At 45.3% G+C, this 24,544-nt stretch overlaps 1 protein-coding gene across 1 annotated transcript in view; it reads left to right on the plus strand.

The window, feature by feature from the left end:
- LOC115469679 (adenylate cyclase type 10-like) overlaps positions 1-24,544 on the plus strand; it is a 254,501-nt gene that overhangs the window by 141,851 nt on the left and 88,106 nt on the right. Inside the window, exon 13 of the mRNA XM_030202467.1 lies at positions 13,450-13,505. Within this exon, the coding sequence (XP_030058327.1) occupies positions 13,450-13,505 (56 nt within the window). The remainder of the gene's footprint in view (positions 1-13,449; positions 13,506-24,544) is intronic.

The following is a 24,544-nucleotide window of genomic DNA, read 5'->3' on the forward strand; positions in this document are numbered from 1 at the left end:
AATCCACTGCTTATTTCTAGGATAAGCAGCATATAATGTATTGTACTGTTTTAGGATCTTGCCAGGTATTTGTAACCTGGATTGGCCACTGTTGGGAAACAGGATGGTTGGGCTTGATGGACCGTTGGTCTGTCCCAGTATGGTAATACTTATCTACTTGTGATGTTGGCTGGAGGGGGTATTTAGTGCTGCTTTAGTGCCTAAAGTCAAAGATTCAGAGCTAGAGATGGTGACAGTTCCACTTTGAAAGAAAGCAAGGGCAATGCCATTCTCCAAGGACAAGCAGGCTGCTTGTTCTCACATGTGGGTCGACGTCCATGTTGGCCCAGGAATCGGACGGCATTTTGCAAGCAAAATATAAAAAAAGTTTTGCAAGAGTCTTCAGGCGCGTGTGCAGCTCGCACCGCGCATGCGTGGACTGATTTCCCGCCCGTCGCGTGAACGCGTTCTCTCAGTTTTTCCGCATTGAGGTGCAGTAGGTTTTTTTTCTCTGCTCCTCTCAGGCCCAGGAAAAGAGTCTTCGTGAATTTTTCTTTATTTTGTTCACTCATTTCTTTCTTATTGTCAGTTTTCAAAAAACAAATTCCTGTAGTGTCTTCACTTTTTAAAGTTTCCTTTGTTTTTCGACGTGGTTGGCTTAGGTCGCGCGGTTGGGATATTCCCTTATTTTTTGTGCCTTTTTTTCTTTTAATAGGCACAAGCACATCTTTTGATTTCGCCGAAGCCGTTTTTCCTTCCATGTCATCGAAGACACCCAAAGGCTTCAAACATTGTACTCGGTGCAATCAGACCATCTCAGGTACCGATACCCACGCCTGGTGTATCCAGTGCCTTGGGTCCGACCATAGCCCAGCCGCTTGTAGTCTGTGTCTTCGTATGAAGAAACGGACCCAAGCGTCTCGAGAAGCACAATGAGAAAAGCTTTTTGGGGCTCTGTACGGTCCTTCGACGTCGACATCGGTACTGAGGTCGGCATCATCGACATCGGTACCGAGGTTGGCGGCATCGACATCGAGGGAAGCATCGACGTCAGGAGTGGAGGTAATGGCTGCTGAAAGACCAATTCACACTGGGAGCAGTGAGGCATCGAGTGGGTCTCCGCCTGCCTCGAGGCCTCTTGTTATGCAAGCACCCCCGGGACCGACCTTCGTCGGACCCGGCCCCGAGGAGGCGTGAGGATTCCACGTCCTCCTCATTGGTACCAAGGAGTCTCGATGACAGGCGTAGAGCGAAGGCGAAGTAGCACCGTCATCGTTCTCCTTTCACACACGGTGCCAGGAGCTCTGGGGCGTTGAAGGAATCAACACCCGAGAAGCGTCGGCGCTGAGAGGATCATCCCCCCTCTATTCAGGAGGTGCCGATGCGTTGGTCTTCTGGCAGCCCGGTACCTGCTCCCGAGCCTCGACAGGTTCTGCCACTGGCTCCTTTACTGACCCCGCAGCCTTGTCCGATGGTGGCTCTCGACGAGTGATTCAGGGCCTTGCTTCCAGAGCTTCTGGAAGGATTGCTCCGCCAGTCTGCTTCAGTGACAGGGGTGCTTGCGCCTTCCGTACCATCTGCTGTAGTGGCATCTGGTCCTTCGCCTGTGGTGAGGTCCCAGACATCGGTGCCACCTGCACAGGGGCATAGCCAGACAACAGATTGTGGGTGGGCCTAGGCAAGAAGTGGGTGGGCACCGTGTTCTCCCCACCCCACCACTACCATCATCACCACCCAAAAAATATCTAAGTTAGCAGGAAAATGCTTCTGTCCACCTTGACAGTCTGCAAAGGCATGTGCTGAAAACTGAGCATGCGCAGGTTCCGGTATCGTCGAGAGTAGCATTTTTGTTACCATTAGGCAGAAGTCTTCAGCTGGCGGAGCTTGGGATCCTCACCAGCCACCACTAAACTTATGTTACTGTTGGGTGGGCCTAAGCCCTAAGTAGGTGGGCCCTGGCCCACCCAGGCCCACCTGTGGCTATGCCACTGCACCTGCAGCATCGGTGTCGCCTGCCACACAGGTCGACTCCCCTTCGACGTCGGTGGAGGAAGCTTCACCACAGTCCAGGTGGGCGTCGAGTTCTTGGCACTGCCATCGAGGACGTCACTCTTCGGTGTCAAGGCAGGCTCAGTTTTGGACTGCTCTCAGAGATGTCTTGTCCGATACTGAAGATGAGCGTTCGTTGGAGGAGGAGGAAGATCCCAGGTACTTTTCTTCTGACAAGTCCTATGGGATTCTCTCTGAACCTTCCCCTCCACCAGAAAGGAGACTTTCTCCACCGGAGAGTCTATCCTTTACCTCCTTTGTCCGGGAAATGGCTGCGGCTGTTCCCTTCCCTATGGAGATTGAGGATGAACCCAGGACTGAGATGCTGGAGGTCCTGGATTATCCTTCTCCGCCTAGAGAGGCTGCAATGGCTCCTTTGCATAATGTACTGAAGGAAGTCCTTATGCGAAACTGGTCGTTCTCTCTGTCTAATCCCATGATCCCGAAAAAAGCTGAATCCCAATATCAGATCCACGGTGAGCCTGGATTGATGAGGTCTCAGCTACCTCACAATTCCGTGGTGGTGGACTCCGCCTTCAAAAGAGCCAAGAGCACTAGGGACTATGCCTTGGCGCCCCCAGGCAGAGAATCTAGAACCTTTGACTCTTTTGGGAGGAAGACGTATCAGACCGCTATGCTCGCTGCCAAGATCCAGACATACCAGCTCTTCACTAACGTCCACTTGCGGAATTCGGTGAGGCAACTGTCCAGCTTGGTTGATGCACTCCATCTGAAGCAGGCCGAGCCTTTTCACCAGGTGGTCAGGCAGCAGAAGGCGTGTTGAAAATTCCTGGCCAGGGGTACATTCAACACTTTTGATGTAGCATCCAGGACCGCTGCCCAAGGTAAAGTGATGCGCAGACTCTCATGGCTGCGTGTCGCTGACCTGGATCATTCAGTCCAGCAGTGGATGGCGGATGTTCCTTGCCGGGGGGATAACCTTTTTGGTGAGAAAGTAGAGGATCTAGTTGACCAGATCAAGAAGCACAATGATGCTATAGATTCTCTCTCCCGCCGGACGTCTTCTGCTACTGCCTCCTCATCTAGGAGGTTTTTTTGGAGGGAAGAGGAGTGCTCCCTATTCCTATGCTAGGTGTAGGTACACTCCTGTTTCTTGGCAGCCTGTCTAGGCTCAGTCCCAGTGTGCTCGTTTTCATCAACAGCGTGCACCTAAGGCCACTGCGGCTCCCCAGCAAAAGCAAGGGATGGGCTTTTGACTGGCTCCAGTTCAGCATAGCCTCTGTAAATGTGTCCATACCGGATGACTTGCTGGTTGGGGTCTCTTATAACCTCCGACCAGTGGGTTCCTCAAATTGTCCGGTTAGGATACACCCTCAATCTGGAATCCAAGCCTCCAAATTGCCCACTGGGAGCTCAGTCCTACAGCTCCCAGTACAAGCAGGTACTTGCAGAGGAACTCTCCGCCCTTCTAGAGGCCCAAGCGGTCGAACCCGTTCCACCAGGGGAAGAAGGGCTGGGATTCTATTCCAGGTACTTCCTTGTGCAAAAGAAAATGGGGGATGCGTCCCATCCTAGACCTAAGGACCCTGAACAAATTTCTTATCCGAGAAAAGTTCAGGATGGTTTCCCTAGGCGCCCTTCTTCCCATGATTCAGGAAAACGATTGGCTATGCTCTCTGGACTTAAAGGATGCTTACACACACATCTTGGTACTTCTAGCTCATAGGAAGTATTTTTGATTTTGGCTGGGAACACAGCACTTTCAGTACCGTGTACTGCCTTTTGGCCTGGCGTCTGCGCCCAGAGTGTTTACAAAATGCCTAGCTGTGGTTGCAGCGTCTCTACGTAGACTGGGAGTGCATGTGTTTCCTTATCTCGATGATTGACTGGTGAAGAGCACCTCGAAGGAAGGTGCTCTGGAGTCCATGCGAATAACTATTCAGGTGCTGGAGCTACTGGGGTTTGTCATAAATTATCCCAAGTCCCATCTCACCCCAGTCCAAAAATTGGAATTCATTGGAGCTCTGCTGAACACTCAGACAGCTCGAGCTTATCTCCCCAAGGCAAGGGTGGACAACCTTCTGTCCCTGGTGTCCATGGTTCGAGCGTCTCAGCAGGTCACGGCTCAGCAGATGTTGAGACTTCTGGGGCGCATGGCCTCCACAGTTCATGCAACACCAATGGCACGTCTACATATGAGATCAGCTCAATGGACCCTAGCTTCCCAGTGGTTTCAAGCTGCGGGGGATCTAGAGGATGTAATCCAGCTGCCACCGACTTTCGGAATTCTCTTCAGTGGTGGACGATTCGATCCAATTTGACTTTGGGGCGACCATTCCAAGTTCCTCTGCCATGAAAAGTGCTGATGTTGGATGCATCTCTCCTGGGGTGGGGAGCTCATGTAGATGGACTCCACACTCTGGGAGCCTGTTCCTTTCAGGAAAAAAGTCTGCAGATCAACCTCCTGGAATTAAGAGCAATCTGGAACGCTCTAAAGGCTTTCAGAGCTCAGCTGTCCAACCAAATAATCTTAATTCAGACAGACAATCAGGTTGCCATGTTTTATACCAACAAGCAGGGGGCACCGGATCTCGCCCTCTGTGTCAGGAAGCCGTCCAGATTTGGCTCACGGCATGTTTCTCCAATCCACTTATCTGGCAGGCGTAAACAACAGTCTGGCCGACAGGTTGAGCAGGATAATGGAACCTCACAAGTGGTCACTGAACATGGGCATAGTCCACAAGATCTTCCGAGTGTGGGGCACCCCCTCGGTGGATCTTTTTGCCACTCAGATTAATCACAAGGTCCCTCAGTTCTGTTCCAGGCTTCAGGCCCATGACAGACTAGCGTCAGATGCCTTTCTCCTATATTGGGGGACAGGCCTTCTGTATGCATATCTTCCCATTCCTCTAGTAGGGAAGACTTTACTGAAACTCAAGCAAGACCGCAAAACAATGATCCTGATTGCACCCTTCTGGCCGCGTCAGATTTGGTTCCCTCTTCTTCTGGAGTTGTCCTCCGAAGAACCATGGAGATTGGAGTGTTTTCCAACCCTTATCTCTCAGAACGAGAGGTCGCTTCTACATCCCAACCTCCAGTCTCTGGCTCTCACAACCTGGATGTTGAGAGCTTAGAATTCGCCTCCTTGGGTCTTTCAGAGGTTGTCTCCCGAGTCTTGCTTGCTTCCAGAAAAGATTCCACGAAGAGGTGGTACTTTTTCAAATGGAGGAAGTTTGCCATCTGTTGTGACAGCAAGGCCCTAGATCCTCTTTCTTGTCCTACACAGAATAGGTGTTGAATACCTTCTACACTAGTCAGAGTCTGGTCTTAAGACCAACTCCGTAAGAGTTCACTTTAGTGCGATTAGTGCTTTTCATCGCCATATAGAGGGTAAGCCTATCTCTGGACAACCTTTAGTTGTTCGCTTCATGAGAGGTTTGGTTTTGTCATAGCCCCCTTTCAAACCTCCACCAGTGTCATGGGATCTCAACGTTGTTCTCACTCAGCTGATGAAAGCTCCTTTTGAGCCACTGAATACCTGCCATCTGAAGTACTTGACCTGGAAGGTCATTTTCTTGGTGGTTGTTACTTCAGCTCATAGGGTCAGTGAGCTTCAGGCCTTGGTAGTACATGCACCTTATATTAAATTTCATCACAACAGAGTAGTCCTTCGAACGCACCCTAAGTTCCTGCCAAAGGTGGTGTTGGAGTTCCATCTGAACCAGTCAATTGTCTTGCCAACATTCTTTCCCCGTCCTCATACCCGCCCTGGCTAAAGCAGTTTGCACACCTTGGACTGCAAGATTGGCCTTTTATGTGGAGCGGACAAAGCCCTTTAGACAGTCCGCCCAGTTGTTTTTTTCTTTCGATCCCAACAGGAGGGAAGTCGCCATTGGAAAATGCACAATCTCAAATTGGCTAGCAGGTTGCATTTCCTTCACTTAATCCCAAGCTGGGCTGACTCTGGAGGGCCATGTCAAGGCTCATAATGTTAGAGCCATGGCGTGTCAGTGACTCACTTAAAGTCAGCCTCCATTGAAGAAATGTGAAAGGCTGCAACGTGGTCATCAGTCCACACATTCACATCTCACTACTGCCTTCAGCAGGATACCTGACAAGACAGTCGGTGTGGGCAGTCAGTGCTGCAGAATCTGTTCGGGGTTTAGAATCCAACTTCACCCCCCTAGACCCATTTTTGTTCTGTTCCAGGCTGCACTCTCAGTTAGTTATGGTTTCGGGTCAATCTAAGTTATGTCCTCGCCGTTGTGAGGCCCACTTGACCAATGTTCATTGTTTTCAGTGAGCCTGGTTGCTAGGGATACCCTACATGTGAGACAAGCAGTCTGCTTGTCCCCGGAGAAAACGAAGATACTTACCTGTAGCAGGTATTCTCCAAGGACAGCAGGCTGATTGTTCTCACAAACCCGCCCACCTCCCATTTGAAGTTGTTATTTGCTTCCTTTTATGCTTTTTGATTTAACTGAGAGAACGCGTTCATACTACGGGCGGGAAATCAGTCCACGCATGCACGGTGTGCGCTGCACATACGCCAGCAGACTCTGGCAAAACCTTTTTTATATTTTGCTTGCAAAATGCCGTCCGATTCCTGGGCTGACGCAGACGTCGACCCACATGTGAGAACAATCAGCCTGCTGTCCTCGGAGAATACCTGCTACAGGTAAGTATCTTCGCTTCCTCTGCCTGACTAGCTATCACCCTGCTGTTGGCAAAATGTATCACACAGAATGTTAAGTTTTGGTTTTATTTAATATGTATATTTTTTTATTGCATTGCTATTGCAGACCTCCAGATATGGTGGGTTAGTTTGTAACAGGTTAGTTACATCTACATGTGCATAATGGACTAGATTCTACATATCACACCTAAAAAATCAGTGCAAAAAAAAAAAAAAAAACCTGGACGTATTCTATAAAGTACGCCTAAATTTAGGCATACCTTATAGAATACACCTATATTTCCATATGGTTTATAGAATACGCTGATCACCCATCCATGTGACTAAATTTAGTCATGTGCAGTTACATCATTTGGTGTAAACGCCGATGCCTAAATTAGGCATGGAATGGGTATACTCTATAACAACAGGCATAGATTTTAGAAATGCCCATGCCCACCTATTTCATGCCCATGGCCATGCCTCCTTTTCAACTATGCGATTTAGAATACGCTGTTGTGTATATAAATTCTAATTAATGCCAATTAGTGTCAATAATTGCTTGTTACATGGCAATTATTGGCGCTGGTTGACTTGTTAACTAATTAAGTTGCACATGCAAATCCAGAATATGACTAGATTTGCGCATGCAACTTAAGTCTCGCTATATAGAATCAGGGGGAATGTGCGTAAATATACAGAATATTGAAACTGACACATGGTGAGAGAGAGAAAGAGAGCAAATTTTGGATGGAAAGGCAGAAAGAGGGGGCGAGAAAGTGTGCAGATGATGGACAGGGGGGAAGAGAAAGAGGGTAGAGTAATTTGAAAAACTGAGGAGAGTGAAGCTGAGGGAAAGCTGTAGGTAGACATAGTGAAGAAAGGGAAATTGAAGACTGAATAGTAGGAATGAATTAACCCCCCTGTTTATTAAACCGCTCACTAATACCGACACAGTCCACTCACTTTGAATGGGCTCTGTTGGCATCGCCACATGGCAGCTGCTAGTGCAGCTTAGTAAACGGGGTAAATTTGGGTGAAGAGACAGAAAAATAAATTGAAGAAAACTGAATGAAAAGGAGGAGAGAAAAAAATGACAAATGTACAGGAAATCCTAGCAAGAAAGTTAAAAGAAGATGGAGCGAAGCAGAAACCAGAGACTGGGACCAACACAATTAGAAAAAGTAAATGGCCAGACAACAAAGGTAGAAAAAAGAATTTTATTTTTATTTTAGAATAAAGTGTTGTGGTAGTCATGCTAAAGGTTAATAAATATACATAGAAAATGGAAATAAGGTGACATATTTTTATTGGACTAATTTTAATATATTTTTGACTAAGTTGGAGACCAAAATTTCCTTCCTCAGGTCAGGACAGGATACCATAACAATAGTTTACTATCCTGACCTGAGGAAAGAGGTTTTGGTCTCTGAAAGCTAATTGAAAAATGTATTAAGTTAGTCCAGTAAAATGGTTTCATCTTATTTTCTATTTTTGGTTTATTTGTGTTTGCTAAATTGTAATGTAGTGATTGGAATGTGCCAGTTTTTGAAATTTATGTCTGCTGTCTTTATATTTTGCACAGTACAGGGGGACATACATCATTGTTTCTCTGGCGTTCACTATATGCAGAGTCTGGCTTCTTGGGGGTTCAGTTTAGTTTTTGTCTGCATATTTCTATTTTTTAGTTTGTGGTTACTTATTCTATATTGGGTGAGGGTCCCTCTCTGTATTCTGCATGTTTGAAAGAGCTATAGTTTTCTGTTACCATTGTCTGTCTGTAAGGATCAATTGTACTAATCTGTCTTATTTAGTTTTCCAATAGGTATATTAATATTCCATAATCTCACATCTCCAGCACAAGCTTCACAAACACCTACAGCAGATAATTTTCTCTTTTTCTTCACTAAAGTTTCTAAACTCCCAAAGACTAGTCCCAGCACTTCCTTACCCTCCCCTCCCTTTCCCTGCTGCCTCCTCTTACCAATATCTTGTTCTTCATCACCCCGCTCTATTTCAGTAATCCCTCCTCCACACTTGGAAGCTCTTCCTGGTCTTCATTTTACCTTCAGACTCTGTTTTCTGTCTCAGAAGCTCTTAAAACTATTTTCTGTCTCAGAGGCTCTTAAAACTATGTGCTTCTCTCAATGTCAACTAGACCCTTTTCCCTCCACATGGTTCCAACTTCCTAACCTGAATTTACTACCTGTTATTCTGTTATCAATACTAGTTTGTCCTCTTGTCATTTCCCTTCACTTTAGAAGATGGCCATAGTGTGTCCAATTCTAAAAAAAAAATCCACCTCTGGATCCTTTAGAGCCAGCTCACTATCGTCCAGTCTCCAACCTTCCTTTTCTTTCCAAAGTATTGGAAAAGATAGTTTTCCTTCAAGGTTCATCCTTTATCAAGGACACTCTTGCTCTTCACCCTAGACAATCTGGTTTCAGGGCCTACTTTAGCACAGAAACGATTTTAGCTGGTCTTCCTAGTGAAGTTCATTCTCACTTAGAAAAGTATAATATCATACTTGCTGTCTCCCTTGATTTATCAGTTTCTCTTGAATTAGTTGACCACTCTCTTTTACTAGCTTGCCTACTCTTGGATTCCAAGATACTATCCTTTCATGGTTTCAGTATTTTCTCTCAGATCGCTCATATCCGGTTGTTACTAACTCTTCTGTAGCTTTTTCCCGTTCACTTCCTTGTGGTGTTCTCGGGGGTTCTATACTATCCCCCCTTCTTTTCAATCTCTTCCTCAATCCCCTTGCTACTCTTATCCAATCCTCAAGGATCTTCAATTATTTACAGTGGGGGAAATAAGTATTTGATCCCTTGCTGATTTTGTAAGTTTGCCCACTGACAAAGACATGAGCAGCCCATAATTGAAGGGTAGGTTATTGGTAACAGTGAGAGATAGCACATCACAAATTAAATCCGGAAAATCACATTGTGGAAAGTATATGAATTTATTTGCATTCTGCAGAGGGAAATAAGTATTTGATCCCCCACCAACCAGTAAGAGATCTGGCCCCTACAGACCAGGTAGATGCTCCAAATCAACTCGTTACCTGCATGACAGACAGCTGTCGGCAATGGTCACCTGTATGAAAGACACCTGTCCACAGACTCAGTGAATCAGTCAGACTCTAACCTCTACAAAATGGCCAAGAGCAAGGAGCTGTCTAAGGATGTCAGGGACAAGATCATACACCTGCACAAGGCTGGAATGGGCTACAAAACCATCAGTAAGACGCTGGGCGAGAAGGAGACAACTGTTGGTGCCATAGTAAGAAAATGGAAGAAGTACAAAATGACTGTCAATCGACAAAGATCTGGGGCTCCACGCAAAATCTCACCTCGTGGGGTATCCTTGATCATGAGGAAGGTTAGAAATCAGCCTACAACTACAAGGGGGGAACTTGTCAATGATCTCAAGGCAGCTGGGACCACTGTCACCACGAAAACCATTGGTAACACATTACGACATAACGGATTGCAATCCTGCAGTGCCCGCAAGGTCCCCCTGCTCCGGAAGGCACATGTGACGGCCCGTCTGAAGTTTGCCAGTGAACACCTGGATGATGCCGAGAGTGATTGGGAGAAGGTGCTGTGGTCAGATGAGACAAAAATTGAGCTCTTTGGCATGAACTCAACTCGCCGTGTTTGGAGGAAGAGAAATGCTGCCTATGACCCAAAGAACACCGTCCCCACTGTCAAGCATGGAGGTGGAAATGTTATGTTTTGGGGGTGTTTCTCTGCTAAGGGCACAGGACTACTTCACCGCATCAATGGGAGAATGGATGGGGCCATGTACCGTACAATTCTGAGTGACAACCTCCTTCCCTCCGCCAGGGCCTTAAAAATGGGTCGTGGCTGGGTCTTCCAGCACGACAATGACCCAAAACATACAGCCAAGGCAACAAAGGAGTGGCTCAGGAAGAAGCACATTAGGGTCATGGAGTGGCCTAGCCAGTCACCAGACCTTAATCCCATTGAAAACTTATGGAGGGAGCTGAAGCTGCGAGTTGCCAAGCGACAGCCCAGAACTCTTAATGATTTAGAGATGATCTGCAAAGAGGAGTGGACCAAAATTCCTCCTGACATGTGTGCAAACCTCATCATCAACTACAGAAGACGTCTGACCGCTGTGCTTGCCAACAAGGGTTTTGCCACCAAGTATTAGGTCTTGTTTGCCAGAGGGATTAAATACTTATTTCCCTCTGCAGAATGCAAATAAATTCATATACTTTCCACAATGTGATTTTCCGGATTTAATTTGTGATGTGCTATCTCTCACTGTTACCAATAACCTACCCTTCAATTATGGGCTGCTCATGTCTTTGTCAGTGGGCAAACTTACAAAATCAGCAAGGGATCAAATACTTATTTCCCCCACTGTATATGCATACAACATCCTACTTCTCTTCCCTATGAATCTTACTCCCCATCCATTTCCCTTCTTCAGAAATGTTTTATTTCGATCGCCAACTGGCTGTAACGGTAGCCTCCTAGTTTACCGGTTGTGCTTCCATTCCTACTTCACTCCTTTGTCTCATGGAAGCAGATATTCTACCAGTGAATTCTTTCCATTATTTAGAGATGATTGTAGATTCTCATTTCCTTTGATCAACATATCTCTACGGTCAGCAAAACCATTTTCTTTATTTTGTGTCAGTTATGGTCTGTTCGTTGATATTTTGTTCTTTCATTATCTTATACTGTCTCTATTAATCACAAGGCTTGACCTTTGCAATAATATCTACCTTGGCTGCCCTCGTTTCTGGTTAAAAATGCTTCAATCAGTGCAAAATACAGCTATACGTCTTCTCTGCCAAGCTCGTCATTTAGATCATTCCATGCCCCTGCTAAAAAGTCATCATTGGCTTCCAATTGAACAAAGAATCCAGTTTAAACATCTCCTTCATCTCTCTTCCCTCCCCTCTATGTCCAGCAATTTCTCCTCTCTCCCTGAGCCCTGCCCTCCCAATCCATGCCCATCCATGCTCCTCTGTCCCCTGCCCCCTCCATTCATCCCTTTCCAGCAATTCCCCTCTCTTCCTGAGCCCTGCCCTCCCAATCCATGCCCATCCATGCTCCTCTGTCCCCTGCCCCCTCCATTCATCCCTTTCCAGCAATTCCCCTCTCTCCCTGAGCCCTGCCCTCCCAATCCATGCCCATCCATGCTCCTCTGTCCCCTGCCCCCTCCATTCATCCCTTTCCAGCAATTCCCCTCTCTCCCTTCCATGACCCCCCCTCGCATCCATGCTCCTCTCTCTCCCATGTTTTTGTCTGGAAGAAGTGCTCATGGAGTAATGCAATGGAAAAGTTTTGTTCATGAAGAAAAATTTTTATTCGCATCAACTCAGACCATAGATGGAACATTGGCACCATGGTCAGGGATGAGAGCTGGGAGAGTGGCATGCCACTAGAAACCAGGGATATATATTTTTTGGAGGGGTTAGGACAGGAGGGAGGGTCAGTCATGTTGAGGAGGTGGTTACCACTTAGATACCAGGGATATTTGGGGGGGGCAGGGACAAGAAGGGGAGGCAATGCAATATGCCATATGGCATGCTTGCTCGCAGCTTTGTGATTAAAAAAAAAAATGTCACCCTTTCTGTCAGTGCCTGAACCAATCAGCCCTCAGGCACAGACAGGAAAGGCAACATGTAGCAATGAACTGAGGATTACTGCTGAGGTATTTTTGTACTGTTAATTTAGCAGTAGAGTGTGGGCTCTACTATGAAGCCTTCTGTATAAGTCCCTCTGAGAACTGAAGCCTTTCTTTCGGAAGTCATTGTATTCTTAGGCCTAGATTCTATATATCACATCTAAAAATTGGACGCTGAAAAAAAAATACACCTAGGCAAATTCTATAAGAATAGGCCTAAATTTCTGCTAGAATACACCAAGTGCCCTTCTGTGCAACTAAATATAGTCGTGGGCAGTTCGCCAAGTAAATCTTGGTGTAAATGCTGATGCCTAAATTAGGTGCAGACTGGGTGTATTCTATAACATTGTTCATAGATTTTAGAAATACCCACAGCCCACTCATTCTACGCCCATGGCCACACACCCTTTTCCACTATGCAACTTAAAATTTACACACACGTTACAGAACAATTGTGCGCATAAATTCTAATTGCCAATTAGTGTCTATAATTGCTTATTAATTGGCAATTATTGGTGCTGATTGGCTTAACTAATTAAGTTGCGTGTGCAAATCCAGAATACGACCGGCAATGTGAACGCAACTTAAGTCGCAGTATATAAAATCCAGAATACTAGCTCTAGCTGAGACTCCTGGCCACTGAATGATTTGAGGTAGTCTGTAATTCTTAAGCTTGAACTTCGGGAACAGGGTTGTTTTCAACTGTTCAGCCAATGTTTAAAGCACCACAGTATAGGCTCCCATCTAAGTAAAAGTTAGATATATTTAGTCAGTCTAAGGTGCCTTACTTTTGGGGCTAAACATAAGAGTGAAATTATATCTGTGACTAAGTGAAGGCATCTTTGTTAGGTGTCCAGTGTGGAAAATCATCATTGAGCCCCTAACTTAATTCCCCCCATCCTAAATTTAGAAGCCCGGGGGGGGGGGGGGGGGGAAGCTCTAAGGTGGATCTAGTATCTAACTTTTGAAGTTAGTTTTCTTGACCTTTTGAATGTCAAAATCTATTTTTGTGGATTACTACATGATACTTTTTTTTCCCTCTCCCTGTTAAATTTTTTTGGTATCCACTAAATAAACGCCTTTTTTGTTTGTCCCTTTTTCTTATTCTAATGCAGAATGATTGGAAAATCGTACTTGACCATAGAGCGAAATCAGAATTATCCCTTGTTAGGTAAGTGATTTCAAATGTGTCACTGGCTTACAGACTTATAACCCAATTCTTACCCTTACCTGCAGATACCTTCTGTTTAGGGCAGTAGATTTTCTTGCCTTTTCTGTATAAATAACCTTCTATTTACCTGCCGCATGTTGGTCCCTTAGGGAGACAAAAAGGGACAGTGTGATGGGAAGCTGGGAATCCTCGAAAAGCTTCTTCCTTATTGTCCATGCCAAACCAGTCCGGAACTAGTAGATTATCAGGCTTATTTTCGAAAGAGAAGGGCACCCATCTTTCGACACAAATCGGGAGATGGGTGTCCTTCTCCCAGGGTCGCCCCAGTCGGCATAATTGAAAGCCGATTTTGGGCGTCCTCAACTGCTTTCTGTCACGGAAATGACCAAAGTTCACAGGGGCATGTCGGAAGTGTAGCGAAGGCGGGACTGGGACGTGCCTAACACATGGGCGTCCTTGACCAATAATGGAAAAAAGAAGGGTGTCCCTGACAAGCATTTGGGCGACTTTACTTGGTCCATTTTTTTTACCACCAAGCCTCAAAAAGGTGCCCAAACTGACCAGATCACCACCAGAGGGAATTGGGGATGACCTCCCCTTACTCCCCCAGTGGTCACCAACCCCCTCCCACCCTAAAAAAAACCTTTTAATTATTTTTTGCCAGCCTCTATGCCAGCCTCAAATGTCATACCCAGCATATCACAGCAGTTAAGACACCATTTCTGTTTCTTAACTTCAGAGTCTGGTAAGTTCTGCTTTTTGTGACCCCCTGGTCTGAAGTCAGTGATAAGCAGGAAGTCATTAGTGTACCTGTCACGATTGTGACTGTTTTCCTTGGCTGTGCTTGCCTCGCCCTCTGGTGGCCAGAACCAGTGGCTGCCATAGACTGTCTTGCTGTCTCCCTATACATTCCAGACTTTCTTTCCGGTCTGGTCCAGATATTCTAGCCCTCCAGACTTGGTTTGAAGTTTGGCAGCTAGCCTCACCCTTAGCTGCCTTGAGATTGCTGTAGCTGAGCCTCAGCTGCTGATGGGCTTATTAGCCACCTGGAAACTTTTCTGCTTTGCCTTTGCAACGCCTAAGGTCTCTGGGTTTGTTGGTGTGCTCTGTTGCACTTCTGCCTAGTCTAGTTTCTTGTCTGAGTTCCTTGACCGGTACTAGTCAGTCTGTGTGTAGTTTAGCTTTGGTTTATTGCCTATTTCCTATTCTTGTTTCTGGTCTCTTGTTTCTGGTCTGTATTACTTGTCTAGTTCTTGGTTGTCTGTGTTTCTTTCTTAGTGGATGCTTGGCAGTTTTCAGTCCTGACTCTTACCTGTCTGTGTTTCTTTCTTAGTGGCTGCTTTGCAGCTTTCAGTCCTTGCTCTTTAGTCTGTCTGTGCATCTTGCCTAGTGGCTGCTTGGCAGCTTTCAGTCCTTGTTCTTGAGCCTGTCTGCTTTCTACCTAGTGTGGTATTGTTTGTCTGAGACTCCTAGTCTAGTATTCTGCCTAGCCTCCCTTGTGTTTTCTAGACCCTGTGTATCCTGTTGGTATCCAGTTCCTGCCTTGTCCGGTAAGTCCTGCCGGCCACCTGCACCCAGGGGCTCAACCCCTGGGGAACGGTGGTCAAGCACAGGTGAAGTCTAGCTGTTCCTGCTCTGCCTGTTCCAGTTTGTTTGCCTCGGCTGCAACTCCAGTCTGGGGTTCCAGTCCTGTTCTGCCATGTCTTTGGTTTGGGGGTGGTTTTGCCTTCCACTGCCACTCCTTGGCAGAGGTCCAAGGGCTCACAAATCCAGTTCTGACTGGAAAGCCTGACAGTACCCTTTCAAACTTGTTATTTCTCTCAGCTTCTACTCAAAATACCATGCCTTCCCTTCAGGGTTTCTCTTCAGTTGATGGTTTTGTTGTTTGGTGGGCAGGAAATTTTTCACCCTGACTGACCTTCTTTGTCTTTCCCTGTTTTTTGGTCTTCTCAGCCTTATTAAGCCTTCCTGTACTTGCAGTTATCTTTATCAGTGATCTCTTTTTCTGACATGCAAATTTGTTGTGGGGTGAATCTTGAAGGGATTTCTCATTGTTTTCTCTTCCAGAGCCCCATTCTGAAGTGTTAACTGTGTGTTTCTTGCCTCTCTCCTTTCTGTCCCAGCCCTTCTGCTTGTGTTCTCAGTCTAAGGGATTTGTTAATTGAGAAATTCCCTTTTTCATACTGAAGCAGCTCAGTTGCTTTTCTTATAGGGAAAATTGGCTCCCTGGCATCCATAGGAGCTAGTAATATTTTTTACGCTGCAAATTTCTGCCATGTGTCTCTGGCAATCTCTGCCATCTCTAACTGGGCATCTAAATGGCAGATGATGTTTAATGTGAGCAAGTGCAAAGTGATGCATGTGGGAAAGAGGAACCTGAATTATAGCTATGTCATGCAAGGTTCCACATTAGGAGTCACAGACCAAGAAAGGGATCTAGGCGTCATCGTTGATGATATGTTGAAACCTTCTGCTCAGTGTGCTGATGCGGCTATGAAAGCAAATAGAATGTTAGGTATTATTAGGAAAGGAATGGAAAACAAAAATGAGGATGTTATAATGCCTTTGTATCGCTCCATGGTGCGACTGCACCTCAAATATTGTGTTCAATTCTGGTCGTTGCATCTCAAAAAAGATATAGTGGAATTAGAAAAGATACAGAGAAGGACGACGAAAATGATAAAGGGGATGGGACGACTTCCCTATGAGGAAAGGCTAAAGTGGCTAGGGCTCTTCGGCTTGGAGAAAAGACAGCTGAGGGGAGATATGATAGAGATCTATAAAATAATGAGTGGAGTTGAACGGGTAGATGTGAAGCGTCTGTTTATGCTTTCCAAAAATACTAGGACTAGGGGGCATGCAATGAAGTTACAATGTAGTAAATTTAAAACGAATCAGAGAAACTTTTTCTTCACTCAACGTGTAATTAAACTCTGGAATTCATTCCAGAGAATGTGGTAAAGGCAGTTAGCTTAACGGAGTTTAGAAAAGGATTGGACATCTTCCTAAAGGAAAAGTCAATAGACCATTATTAAATGGACTTGGGGAAAATCCACTATTTCTGGGATAAACAGTATAAAATGTTTTGTATTTTTTTTGGGATCTTGCCAGGTTTTGTGACCTGGATTGGCTACTGTTGGAAACAGGATGCTGGGCTTGATGGACCTTTGGTCTTTCCCATTATGGCAATACTTATGTATATGGATTTTAAAAAATATATAGTTTCTCGGTTCCATGCCAGCACTCAAAAATTCCTCGGTATGCTAACACTGAATAAATCACTGGACTATCTAGCTGTTATCTGTTTTTCGGAGCTGAACAATTCAGTTATATTGAACACACAAGATGAGCAGAATAGAAGCTGGAATTCAGAAGGTAGCTGACTCTGCTAGAAAAAGAGGAACTTAGTCACCCTTTTGATAATACAGGTGAATCAGTCAGGGCAGTAAATGAAAGGAAACTATAGTATAAGACAACAACAGTGTCATCCAAGATCACATTTATTCCAATCTCTCAATCTCTCTTTTTTTGAATTATATTAATAAAACATTTTATTATACGTCTTCCTTACTGTTTGGAAAGAGCCTACCTTCCCCACTTCTTTTCTACACTGTACTAGTCTTTTAGACTTTCAGCCTCTTTAGGGTTCCTTTCCTTATATCTCCTGCTTTCTCTTAGGTTGGGAATTCTCTAGAATATTACCTTTACTTTTTTTTTATCCATTTCCACTGATTCCCAACAACCTGGGCAGTAGGAGGTCCTTCCCCTTCAGCACACTTACAGATTTCACTGCCATTTATATTCTTTGACCTTTATCAGTTGTGAGCAATCCAGTGGCGTAGCCAAGGGTGGGCTTGGGTGGGCCCAGGCCCACCCACTTTGTGCTCAGGCCCACCCAGTAGCAGCACACCTATGATGAGGCTGGCAGGGATTCCCAAGCCCCACCAGCTGAAAACTCCCAACAACTCTCTCTCCTGCATACCTTGTAAATAGCAGATCTTTGCCTGCAGCGAGCAGCAACTGATACATGCTGTGGGGCCAACATGAGTAGTGTGTATTAGTTGCTGCTCGCTGCTGGTGAAAATCTGCTATTTAAAAGGTATGCGGGGGTGGGGGAATGCTTGAGAGACCATATGGTATGCAGGTGAGAGAGGGAGAGACCAAATCACTTGTAGGACAAGGAGGAGTTCTGCCCACCCATCTTGGGCCCAGGCCCACCCAAAATTGGGTGTCTGACTACGCCCCTGGAGCAATCCCTCAAATTTCATGTGGAGATTCAATTTCCTTTCTTCCGATTACATTGGGTTTACCCTTTGCCTTGCAAGGCTTTTCTGCTAGTTATCTAGAGATGGACCTATGTGTCTGCAGACAAATTCTTTCCTAATGAGGCATTCTATAGCGCTACTAGACGTACGCAGCGCTGTACACTTGAACATGAAGAGACAGTCCCTGCTCGATAGAGCTTACAATCTAATTAGGACAGACAAACAGGACAAATAAGAGATACGGGAATATTAAAGTGAGGATGATAAAATAAGGGTTCTGAACAAGTGAATAAGGGTTAGGAGTTAAAAGCAGCATCAAAAAGGTGGGCTTTTAGCTCCCTTTGATGTTGTCTTGGCCAAGAATGATGCCTAGAAATGAAGAGAGAGAAAGCACACAAACTTTCCTAAAGATAAATGCAGTTTATTTACAGATAGTACCAATCTTTTAAAAACAAATGCAATATATATTTACAGCTAATAATAGTATTACATCACTGCAACAAATGACAAGATCCTGGCTCAATCACTTCATTCAACTTAGGCTGGGAAAGTCCCTCTGACCAGCAGGCAAAATCAGGAGTGATGTTACAGGAATTCTCCAACAGCTTGTCAACTCTGGAGATGAGAACTTTGCAGCCTAATTAAATAATGGTGTTTCTTCCTGATTCACATCCTGCCTGTTTGAGTCAGCCTTCAATGACCCAGACAGGCATTCTTTGCTTAATTCCTTTTATAGGTTTTCCCTTCAGTGAGCATACAGCGATCATGCATATACTGCATGATTTGAACAAAACAACTTATTTTATTTATTTATTTGTTACATTTGTATCCCACATTTTCTCACCTATTTGCAGGCTCAATGTGGCTTACATAGTACCGTAAAGGCGTTCGCCAGTTCCGGTATGAACAAATACAGTAATGTTTTGGTAGAATAAAGTTCAAGTGTAACAGACACTTTAGGAAATTTTATAGAGGAAGAGGATCGTAGAGAGGAAGAGTTCTTATATATCCATTACGAGCTTTGGTTTTGTTGTGTTGCAAGGTACTGACATTTAAGTTGGGTTGGTGGGGTATGCCTTTTTGAACAGGTTGGTTTTTAATGATTTCCGGAAGTTTAGGTGATCAAATGTTGTTTTCACGGCTTTAGGTAATGCGTTCCATAGTTGTGTGCTTATGTAGGAGAAGCTAGATGCATAAGTTGTATTTGAGTCCTTTGCAGCTTGGGTAGTGGAGATTTAGGTATGTTCGTGTTGATCCTGTTGTGTTTCTGGTTGGTAGGTCTATGAGGTCTGCCATGTATCCCGGTTCTTCACCATAGATAATTTTATGCACCAGGGTGCAGTTTTTGAAAGCGATACAGAGGATGCACAAAGTACAAGGGTCAATTAAAGGACAGCAGATGTTCTAAGGGCCAGCTGACATCTTTTTACATAGTGCGAGCCAGAGGGCAACAAATAGTAGTCTAGACTATAGCCACTACATTCCACCCCTTGTCTGTTGCACGGTGGTTCAACACTATGGTTCTACTGTTACATAACTGGTTAAATGTGTAGAAGCAGTGCATTTATATAGGCAGTAAGAAAGGCAACAATTACAAATAGTTAAACTAATGATAATAATGAGGATTATTATTACAGGGTGAGGCATCCAATTAAGGAAGGTTTTTACTTGAGGAGACCAACCGGTAAAGATATCCCATGAGTTATGAGTGGTATCTTTTTCTGATTTCCAAGCCAAAAAAAAAGTCTATTCTTTAAAAATACACTGCTAACCTCATGTTCTAATAATGTCTGATTCATTTTAGCTAAATAAGTTGTTAAATGAGCAGTATTATTCATATCTCTAAACAGGGGATCTAGCTGTATGGTTAGAGGTGGTAGAGAAATGTGCTTATAGATAATGTCTACTTCTGCATGCAAGATAATTTTATTACTAAAGACATATAAATGATTATTAATATCAAGATAGCTAATATTGTGTAAACAACTAAAATAAGGAATCAGGATGTATTAATAGGAAAACGAGAAACAATACATACCACATGATCAACTATTTCTATTAAAGGTGCATAATTTACATTTGGAAAAATCTTCAATTGATATAGGTTAATGCTTCTCTCCCCTCTGCCCTCCATCCATCCATGTCCAGCAATTCTCCTCTCTCTCCTGTCCTCCATCCATCCATGTCCAGCAACTCTCTATTCTCCCCTGCCCTTTCCATCCATCCATCCATATCCAGCAAAATTCCTCTCTCCCCTGTCCCATTCATCCATCCATGTCCAGCAATTCTCCTCTCTCCCCTGCCCTCCCCTCCCCTCCATCCATCCATCCATGTCCAGGAACTCTCCATTCTCCCCTGCCCTCTCCTCCATCCACCCATATCCAGCAAAATTCCTCTCTCCTCGGCCCCCATTCATCCATGTCCAGCAATTCTCCTCTCTCCCGTGCCCTCCCCTCCTCTCCTGTCCAGTGATCTCTTCTCTCCCCCTGCCCTCCCCTCCTCTTCTCTCCATGTCCAGCGATCTCTTCTCTCCCCCTGCCCCCTCCTCTCCTCTCCATGTCCAGTGATCTCTTCTCTCCCCCTGCCCTCCCCTCCTATCCTCTCCATGTCCAGTGATCTCTCCCCATGCCCTGCCCTCCCTCAGCTCCCTGACAGCCCTCCTTTCCATTCTTTCCTGTCCACCCCTGCCCCCATGTGCGTTTAACCCTTTTATTTTCAGTGGCAGCAACGGCAGTGAAGAAGAAAGCACTGTGGGCTCGCCTCCAGCTTCTCCCTTCTCTCACACATTGTCCCACCTTCTGCGATGATGTATTTCCTGTTTCTGTGAGGGCGGGACACTATGTGAGGGAAGGGAGAAGCTGGAGGTGAGCCTGCAGTGCTTTCTTCTTCACTGCAGTCACTGCCACTGAAAATAAAAGGGTTAAATGCACGGGGGGGAGGGAGGAAGGAACGGAGAGGAGAGCTGTCGGCTGAGAGCTGAGGGCGGGACAGAGGGAGAGCTGCCTGCAGCGTTGCGTCGGCCCTGCATTTGGGGGGGCAATGCTCCCCTCGCCCCCCCAAACTGAAGGACAAACAGTATGTGCACTCTTGTTCACCAAGACATACATGAATATCAATACAACATATGCAAGTTCAGAAATGCACTGAGGTAAATGCAATGACCTCAACAATTCACATGAACAGGAAAGCATATGACATGACATCATGAATTAATATGACTGCAAGCAATGTAAATAACCTCGGTCAATGTCCATAAGTAAACCGATGACTGTATGTAGAAGGCAAAATACATCAGTTCATTGAAATAGAAATATCACTTGAACCAAGGTAATGATGATGCAATGGTATTAACCACATGGGTGGTAGAGGTTAAGGTGTCCAAAGAATACAACATGTCCTGTAGGTGACGTTCTAGCCCCCTGAAAGCAGTCCACCATGGTGACTAGATACTGGTTATGGTCTTCTTGAGGCTTGCAAGAAATGCTACCAATAAGTACTGGAATGGAAATGATTTAACTGCTAAATGCCCATGCACTATAAAAGTAATGTTCATTGTAAATAAGTAACTGGGCTGCAGTCAGTCCTCCAGTTATTCAAAGTTGGTAATCATGGCAGAACCCAAAGTCCAAATCAGGCTGATCAATTCTCTGATTACTTAAAACAGGTAGTCATAGTAAACCAAAGTCCAAGTATGGCACACAAAACTGGCAATGTTCATGGTAAAGCCAATGTCTAGTTATATGAGGTCCATTTGGATTCCGATATATAGAAGAACACACACACACTTATGCGAACAGACTAAAGCAAAGCAGGCATTTATTTACAAAAGAAATCATGACTACATCGCCAAGTTCAGCATAGTCTCAGAGCCTGTACGAATGGGGAAAGCCCCTTTCCAGCCACACCTGAGGGTCTTAGTGCCTCTTCAGCTGTCTTCAGCTACACCTGAGAATAGTTTGGGATCTGCATCATGCTCTTGGAGTGGAGGGCTTCAGCTGACAAGGGGCTTCTTCCTTACTCTTAGTCCATAACAAACAAGTGTTTCATAGTCAGCTGGCATTGACTCCTCCCTTGTCTGTCTCTTGTCACAAACAGTCTAGCAAGCAAAATAGCACATCCTGTTTTTGCAAGCTGCTTCTGCTCTTTGTGCAGGCTGGTTAAGCCTGCATCATAAATCATGCATAAAAAGTCAGCTAGAGTGCAGGCCTCCAGTCCACACTGAGCCCAATTTCCAGGCCTATCACACTCCACCCGTGGATCAGTGGGGAGGTTACACATCAAAACTGACCGAATAGTGTGAGTAGTATGCTTAAAGATTCAATATGTAAGAATACAATTCCATACAGTAAGAAGGATTAATATCAAAATTACAATTAACTTATGATGAAATAAAGTATTCAAAACAAAGTATTCAACAAAAAGCCTACAATGAAAACCCAGAACCTCACTAATCCACTTCTGAAAGTCCTTCTTCTACTATAGATGTTTAACTCATGCTGCAGCATAGACTTGTTAGCAGTATCTTAACATTGCAACATCATGGTAACATTAATGATCCATTTCAACTGAGTCAAATCAATTCATGGAATAGACATTCAGGTCAATTCCTGGTATTGGTGTATCTGCTGCTGCTGCTTCTGATGGGTAATGTTGTACAGTACTTACATTTGATTACCAAAAATTAGTAAAGATACATTGTGGAAGCATTGACTAAGAGGGGGAGCATACAGACAGTGTGTGCGGCAGTTTATATTACTTCAGCGCAATTAATTAAATACATGGAGGGGCATAATCGAACGCAAACGCCCATCTCCATGGGCATCTATGTCCGAAAACGGGTATGTGAAGAGGCAGGACAGACCGTATTATCGAAAAAGATGGGCGTCAATCTTTCGTTTCGAAAATACGGTTTGGACGGACCAAATGCCATGGATTTGGTCCCTTCTGAGATGGGCGGTTTTTTTTGTTTTTGTTTTTTTTTTGTGATAATGGAAACTAATAATGCCCAGCTCAGAAACGTCCCAATCTAGGCCATTTGGTCGTGGGGGTTGGGGGGGGGGGGGGACAAATGTACAACACTACCATAGCTCTTAGGGGTGAAGGGGGCAACTACATGTGGGTACAGTGGGTTTTAGAGGCCTCTCATTTACCACCACAAGTGTTACGGGTGGGGGGGGGGGATGGGCCTGGGTCTGCCTGCCTGAAGTGCACTGCAGTACCCACTAAAAGTGCTCCAGGGACAGGACTTGTTGCTGGTGTATAACCTTGGCACAGCAGTTCACACCTGAAGACTAATCTCACCGAAAAACGTCCTTTATTTGAATAAGCACCTTTACTCACAGTTAACTGCAGATCAGAGGTTGTGCCCCACTGGCAACGAGTCTCGCTGGTACTGAGATTAGCAGTAGGTCCAAGCTGACAGAATGGTGTACAATGCCCTCCTTCAGCAACATTCAAGGTAAGAACTAAGTGCTGTAACGTGGCTAACACATGAAAGGGATCTAAAAGTGTCTTACACAAATGGCCACTACCTCATGAACTACTAGAAACAAAACAGAGCACATTCTGACCCAGTAAGCAGAGGGAAAAGCACCATGGGAGTAGAGCCTACCAACTACCAACATCGTGAGCATTTAACACAAGCTAGTGGAATCACGGAGCCCAATACCCTACACCCACCACAATGCATTGCTGATGTGACTGTGCAGTGCCCTTAACAGAAAAGGTGTCACACTCACCTGAGACCCACATCAGAACCAGGGAAAGGCTGTCAGAGGATAGAACTACTACTACTACTACTACTATTTAGCATTTCTATAGCGCTACAAGGCGTACGCAGCGCTGCACAAACATAGAAGAAAGACAGTCCCTGCTCAAAGAGCTTACAATCTAATAGACAAAAAATAAATAAAGTAAGCAAATCAAATCAATTAATGTGAACGGGAAGGAGGAGAGGAGGGTAGGTGGAGGCGAGTGGTTACAAGTGGTTACGAGTCAAAAGCAATGTTAAAGAGGTGGGCTTTCAGTCTAGATTTAAAGGTGGCCAAGGATGGGGCAAGACGTAGGGGCTCAGGAAGTTTATTCCAGGCGTAGGGTGCAGCGAGACAGAAGGCGAGAAGTCTGGAGTTGGCAGTAGTGGAGAAGGGAACAGATAAGAAGGATTTATCCATGGAGCGGAGTGCACGGGAAGGGGTGTAGGGAAGGACGAGTGTGGAGAGATACTGGGGAGAAGCAGAGTGAGTACATTTATAGGTTAGTAGAAGAAGTTTGAACAGGATGCGAAAACGGATAGGGAGCCAGTGAAGGGTCTTGAGGAGAGGGGTAGTATGAGTAAGGCGTCCCTGGCGGAAGACGAGACGGGCAGCAGAGTAGAACACATTCTGCTGTCAGGATAGAACACATTCTGCTGTCATGGAGGTGGGTACGGCATTTGAGGCTGGCATACAGGCTGGCAAAAAAAGTTTGTAAAGTGGGTTTTGTTTGGTGGGAGGGGGTTAGTGACCACTGGGGGAGTCAGGGGAGGTCATCCCCGATTCCCTCCGGTGGTCATCTGGTCAGTTAGGGCACTTGTTTGGGACTTGGACCTGAAAAAAAAGGGTCCAAATAAAGCAGACCAAATTCTCGTCAAAAACGCCCTTCTTGTTTCGATTATCAGCTAAAGACGCCCATCTCTCCTCGGCCGATAACCACGCCCCAGTCCCGCCTTCGGCACGCCTCCGACACACCCCCGTGATCTTTGTTCGTCTCCGTGACGGACTGCAGTTGAGGACTCCA

The sequence above is a fragment of the Microcaecilia unicolor genome, chromosome 4 (genome assembly GCF_901765095.1).
Source record: "Microcaecilia unicolor chromosome 4, aMicUni1.1, whole genome shotgun sequence".
Classification (NCBI taxonomy): domain Eukaryota; kingdom Metazoa; phylum Chordata; class Amphibia; order Gymnophiona; family Siphonopidae; genus Microcaecilia; species Microcaecilia unicolor.